This window comes from Euwallacea fornicatus, chromosome 22, assembly GCF_040115645.1.
Source record: "Euwallacea fornicatus isolate EFF26 chromosome 22, ASM4011564v1, whole genome shotgun sequence".
Classification (NCBI taxonomy): Eukaryota; Metazoa; Arthropoda; class Insecta; order Coleoptera; family Curculionidae; genus Euwallacea; species Euwallacea fornicatus.
In genome coordinates, this window is record NC_089562.1 from 1111622 (window position 1) to 1117763 (window position 6142).

General features: G+C 31.5%; 2 protein-coding genes across 5 annotated transcripts in view; one reads left to right on the forward strand and one right to left on the reverse strand.

The window, feature by feature from the left end:
* LOC136346197 (uncharacterized) overlaps window positions 1-6142 on the reverse strand; it is a 33099-nt gene that overhangs the window by 2751 nt on the left and 24206 nt on the right. Inside the window, exons 1-11 of one of the 4 annotated variants that reach the window (XM_066295159.1) lie at window positions 4521-4741; window positions 3465-3606; window positions 3221-3409; window positions 2996-3172; window positions 2811-2939; window positions 2590-2743; window positions 2275-2537; window positions 1440-1623; window positions 1231-1387; window positions 998-1126; window positions 779-944 (exon numbers count right to left, since the gene is read on the reverse strand). In XM_066295159.1, the coding sequence (XP_066151256.1) occupies window positions 779-944; window positions 998-1126; window positions 1231-1387; window positions 1440-1623; window positions 2275-2537; window positions 2590-2743; window positions 2811-2939; window positions 2996-3172; window positions 3221-3409; window positions 3465-3583 (1667 nt within the window). In that variant the 5' untranslated portion in view covers window positions 3584-3606; window positions 4521-4741. Of the gene's footprint in view, window positions 1-778; window positions 945-997; window positions 1127-1230; window positions 1388-1439; window positions 1624-2274; window positions 2538-2589; window positions 2759-2810; window positions 2940-2995; window positions 3173-3220; window positions 3410-3464; window positions 3607-4520; window positions 4742-6142 lie in introns of those variants that run through there. The other 3 variants (XM_066295158.1, XM_066295156.1, XM_066295157.1) reach the window with 3 other exon arrangements.
* On the forward strand, window positions 5007-6029 carry LOC136346201 (transmembrane protein 70 homolog, mitochondrial). The gene is made up of 3 exons (XM_066295163.1): window positions 5007-5357; window positions 5418-5660; window positions 5713-6029. The coding sequence occupies exons 1-3, from the start codon at window positions 5109-5111 to the stop codon at window positions 5929-5931; spliced, it is 711 nt and encodes a 236-aa protein (XP_066151260.1). The 5' UTR covers window positions 5007-5108; the 3' UTR covers window positions 5932-6029.

Sequence of the window (6142 nt, forward strand, 5' to 3'; positions counted from 1 at the left end):
TAATACCACAATACCCTTCAAAGCTAGTCCAAAATAAGAAATAGTGAAAATTTATTACTAATTAAAAATAATCTCAAAGTTACAGACTTTATGGCTAAATAAGAACATGAAAGTAGTTTTCGTAACATATGCAATGCGTTGCAAATGCTCGAAAATATCAATCAATGCTGCATTAAATATGAATAATGCAGATACTCATACCTGGACTCCAAAAAAAAAAAAAAAAACTACAAGGAGTTGGATTAACCACTAAGTATGACCCAGTAACTAATAGATTCCATACGTACTGTATATTAATTACACTTGCTATTATTTAATTCAGAGCTAATTGTTCGAAATGTGTGTGAAATCGCAACCTGCAATTTGAAGCATGTTTATAAAAGTTAGATCATTTAGTGGCTGATGTAATGGGATTTTTTTATTATACCCTTCTAGGGGGACAATGCTCTGAGCTTGAACACCCCATTAAGACATATCAGATTTATTTGACTTCTCGGTAAGGAAACATTTTTTCCATATAATTTGTAGTTGGAAGAAAATGTGTAAAAGAACTACATGTGCTAAATATAACTTAGATACCACTTAACCGAAAACGTATCAATGGTTCAATGTTCCTCAATATGAACTTCTCAAAAAAGTACTGAATGCATTTAAACAACTACTATAATTCTAATGCTCAGATAAAATCATGGAAATCATTAAATTATTTTCTAACGTATTGATGATTTTTAAAATTATAGAAGGATCGTTTGTATTTATACTGTTGAAATAAACTCACAATTCATCGTCAGTCACTCTCTCTAACTTCAAAAACTTCTTGGAGTTGATAACTTCATGGAAAAATTTCATTTGTGCCTCGAGAAATGGTAAATGTAGCCTTGAGACATATTCCTCCAGCACCTTAAAAAACATCAGTCCATATTTCATAGTCTCTAACGGTTTCTCTAAAATTTGCCAAATTCTACAACTGCCAATTAATCGAGCTTCGAAGAAATACCTCCCCATATTGAAAATTTATCGTACAATACACGATAAGCGTCGAGTAACATCCACGAATCTTTAGGGAAAAGTCGGTCGTAACTTTCCGCTATTCTAATAACAGGTTCCACAGTAAACGTTTTTCGATCTGAAATATATTTACAAGTTCCTAAGTGAAAGAAAATGGAGGAAGGTAACAGACAACAAAAAAAAAACACAAAACCACGAAAATATAAGGCGAAAGCAACCTACACACATTACCCGCTATTTCGGCAGTCTTCTCAGCTCTTTTGTCAATGGAAGAGTAGGATTGGCAGTCTTTGCAGAACAATTTTTCACCCTCATTACTAAAGGTAACTTTCTTTGCCACGCCAGTCTGGCAGTTGTGACATTTGTAAGGATAGTCTCGCTGGAAATTGACTCTTTTGATAAAGTATTTTCAGGAAAGTTGCTATACCCACCCAATTGCTTTCGTAATTGCATAAACTGCACCCACATAAAGCATTGAAATAAAAATAATCAGTCATCAGGAGCTGCCGCTCTTCCAGTGAGAAAAAAATACTAATTTCTTGGTATGATATGGTGATTTCTTCGTTTAGGCCTATGGGTTTTATTGCTTTTACTAAAATTCTGCCATTGTATGGTCTAAAAATTTGGATATTAAAAGCTTTCTAATATTTTGATTTCAGACCATACAGAATAATAGCAATTGGAAAATCTCCCAGAAAACACTTCATGTTGCAACTTTTGATTTTTAACTCCCTTTATATCTATTTTAGGTAAAATACAGCAATTAAGTAATTATCTTCAATAATTAGGATTGCTCATATATGCAAGTTCAACATAGACAAGTTCCATTACGCCACTGTTTCGTTACCAATAATTTAAGAAATATATATAATTTACTCAGAATATCTATAGAAATTGTATTATCTTGATCAATGAATTAATAAATTTAATAATATGACTGAATGTTTAGATGAGCATCCTTAGAAGAACTTAGAGGCTCAGAAAGATTATTTTAGTCATCAAAATTATTACGATTTTCTTTTCATGTAAACACTTTAAATGTGTCAATCAAAGGGATCTCCCTACGCTTTCTGAAGCATAACAAAATTAAAACCTGAGTCTATTTTAGGTTATTTGAACTGCTGGGTATAATTTGGTTCAATGACAAAAAACATAAAAAAGTTGGTTATTGGGAAGTTTCTAAATCGCAACAACTTTAAAAGTTTATTGCATTTTTTCGTTTAAATTCAATCACTTAATTTAAACTACTCATTTTACACTACTTACATAATAACAGCATTTGGAGAGCAAGAATGATTGATCAATGCTATTGTGGGACAAATAGCCTTCCCATTACCTCCTAAAGCATTAAAACAGAATTCGGCGTCTAAATTGGGGTACCTTAACAAAACTGCATTCATTTGAGCTTGACAATAGTGTTTAACAAACAATCCCCCAACGTATATGTGAAGAATGTTTTCGTTCTCCATTTGAAAACTGCTGAAGAAGTTGGTGCGCATTATTAGATAAGTAACTGTTTTCACGGCTTGCTGAAATTAATTTTTTAATTAATATTATGTTTTAATGAGATTGGTTGATTACCCATAAAATCTCATAAATCTTTCTAACTGGCATTCTATCAAAATTGCTCTTTAGCTTATAAACAAAGGGGTAATTATTGCCATCAATTCCCCACTTATCGTGGTTGTCCGAGATGTTGTGGACGAAATTATATCTGGCACCATAGAGAACCATTCTAAAGGCAATATAACTGGAAATTTTCTTTCAAACCATGATATGCTCAGAAATAATCTAATCTTTACCTAAAATCTGTATCCTCTAATGTCCAAAAATGCCTCTGTAAGCCCTCGCATTCAAATCTATGGTAATCATTATGAGATTGCAATAAGCAGCTCAAGGAGCAATATATCACTATGTTACACCCTGTACAACTAAAACCATCAATAAGCTTATTTATATGGAGATAAGAAAGAAAACCAGTACTAACGTATAAAATTTATGAATTGCATAAGCACAATGATGGCACCGATATATTTTGTGCTCTCCTTCCATGCACATACACAATGGGTTGACTTGCAGTATTGTAGCTTTTTCATTTATCAAAATCGCCCCTTTGTCAAGATTTCCAGTGCTAATTAGATGCCTTCCCTTTTCTTCAGTCTCTCTATAATGATGATTTAAATTTTGTTCTTTTGAATTCCATATTTCTTACACAATTTTTAAAGAAGGATGAGCAAACTCTATAGACTCATTTGTCTTTTCCATTGAGGGTACCACAAGGTTTTGTTCATCTTTCTTGGGAATCCTTCTTACTCTTTCTGATAAATCACAAGACTCATCAAATTGTAAATGATCAACTTGGTTTACAATACGCATAATCACCTTTGAGTCACTACATAAACTGAAAAGTTTGGAATTTTATGAAAGGTATAAAATGTTGTTTTTGTATGACTTACTTAATTTTGGTATAATACTTTTGGAAAGCATCAAATTCATCAGTATAGAAGCGAGTTAAGCCTAAAACCTCTATAGAATTACTGAATATTTCTCGTAAAGTTGGTGATACACCCTCCATGGTTGTATGATTTGGTTAAATATCTAAAATTGTATTTTTTAAAGCAGTCTTCTGGAGGAAATTTGTAATTCAATTGTTCAAAAATATTAAATACACCTGAACAGGTGATTTTGAGGAGAAAACTGGGACTACACGTTGATTTAAAAAATGAGAGAAAAAATGTACATATGTACAGTATACATAAAAGAAAAAATTCAACAATAAAGTGAATTTTGAGTTCTTCCTATTCTACCCTATCTTCTGACCTAAACTAGTCTCAAGAAATAATTTGAAGCTAAAAGATAATATAGAAAAACATGAGAAAAAGATATATAGTGAGCAAAAAAATTACACTTATCAACAAAAAAGAAAACAAAACAAATATATATATTTTATGGTAAAATTCTAGCACCTGCAATTTACATGCTTCAAATTTTTAAAGACACTTAAAGATGTAAATAGAAGAGAATATTTAATATTAAAAACATAATACTATTAGAGGACTTCTGATATTACAGGAGAGATGGTAAGCATAACCATTCAAGATCTATTCTAAAATTATTTACGAATCTTTTTGGACAACTTGCAATAAAAATGTTTTGCTTAAATTGAGGAACACTTGCTTAGAAAAATTAAGAGACCATTTTGAGATTGGTTTCATCAGGGCTAAAACAAGATTTAAAAAAAACCTTTTTCAAAAAGTTACTTGATTTAACTCAATCACAATTGAACTCTAAGATATTTGCTCAATTCAGATTTAAAATGTTTGTGCCAAGTACTCTGAGGTTACTTTACAGAAGTAACCTCAACCATCTTCTGAAAATGTTTTAAGTGTCTCGCTTAGTGGTCATTATGAGAACATTGGGGGTATTTAGGTCATGGGAATAGCACAGAAGTGGGGCAACAACTTGTGGCTCTCATGAAAAACTCAAATACGGTCTTTTGTGGATGAACTTACCTGATGCCAGGAAAGCTATGTTGGAAAAAATAAAAAGTCCTTTAAACAATTAAGAAAGCTACATATTTTTTTTTTATCAATGAAATAAACATGTATGTGTCTAATAGTCATATTTACACATTTCCATTTTCACTTTCTTTGAAGAAAAGACTCTAAATCATAATAATGGTGAGAGGAAGGAAATGAAAAACTGAAATAAATTTCCGGTATTTCTACTGAATGACATTTTATGATTTATGACAACATTTGTCATTTTTCCATTTTCAACCAATCGTAAACCTGAATTTATCGACGTCCATAACACTCACAGGCCAATCAGAAAATACTTTCCAGTTTGATAACAATATCGTCCAGCATTCTGTCTCACTCTTATGTCTTGATAAGAATTGTAAAAAAGTGAATCAAATATATCTTCAAGATCACGTACTACGACTATAATTATCTAACACATGTGATATATATATATGAATATATATATATATATATATATATATCCTATAAATTATAAAAAAATATATTTTAAGGTTATAATTTTTAAAAAAATTATAATTTCCTTAATTTTTGAATATTTATATCTCCAAAAGTAAAATGTCTATAAAATTGTGTTGTGCCCTTCCGTTAACGCTAAACTGTTTAAAATCAGCCAGGACTCTACTCACCACCTTCGAAAATGTGAATTCAGTGCGAAGTCCCATTCAACAAACTGCAGTTTCAATTCTTAACTCCCGTGGCTTTTCCTCGGATTCAGCCAAAAAAGCCTCAACTCCAGATAAACAGAAAAACCTATATAAGAAGATGTATTCGGCTCCATTAACTGCACATGTCAAGTCAGTAAAGGCAAGTTGTAGCAACTGCATAACCAACAGTTAACAACAGTCGTCAAACAAAAACTTACAGGTCTTCTCAATATCAAGCAGTATAGTAGGAATACTAGCCCAGCCGATACTTTATAAAGAAATAGTGAGCACAGGAAATGTGCCGGTTATTATAGCTGCATACTCTTTTATAGGATTTTTCACCATTATTACGCCACTTTTGCTACACTTTATAACCAAAAAATACATAACAGAGTTGAGCTATAACGAGGACACTAACACATATCTGATCAAAAGCTTAAATTTCTTCAGTATAACCAAAGAGGTAACAATCCTAAGTTAAAAACAATTATAGTCTTATACTTAGTTACATTTAGATGGAGTTCAAATTGGAAGACGTGTATGTGCCAGATGTCCCTGGCATGTTTGTAACATTTCATATTAAGGGAAAGCCGTTCTTTGTGGACCCACGATTTTTTGACAATCCGCACCATTATGGGAAACTAATGGGTTTTGATAAACCCATGGATTTTAAATTGCTGGACAAACATGAGAACACTGCAGATACTGCCGACCCTAGCTCAAATAAAACTTAACTAGGCATATTTAGTAGAAACTATTCAGTGTCTTGTGATTTTATTTATTGTTATATATTGTTTTGTATAAATAGACATTAAAATAGTTACCTACATTATTGTTCTTGAGGCTTATTTCATCTCTAATTTAATCACTGCAACAAAGAATTATAAATGGATTTGTTTTTTTATCCAATTAATTTAATGCCCTATAAAAATGTAGTGCCGAGAT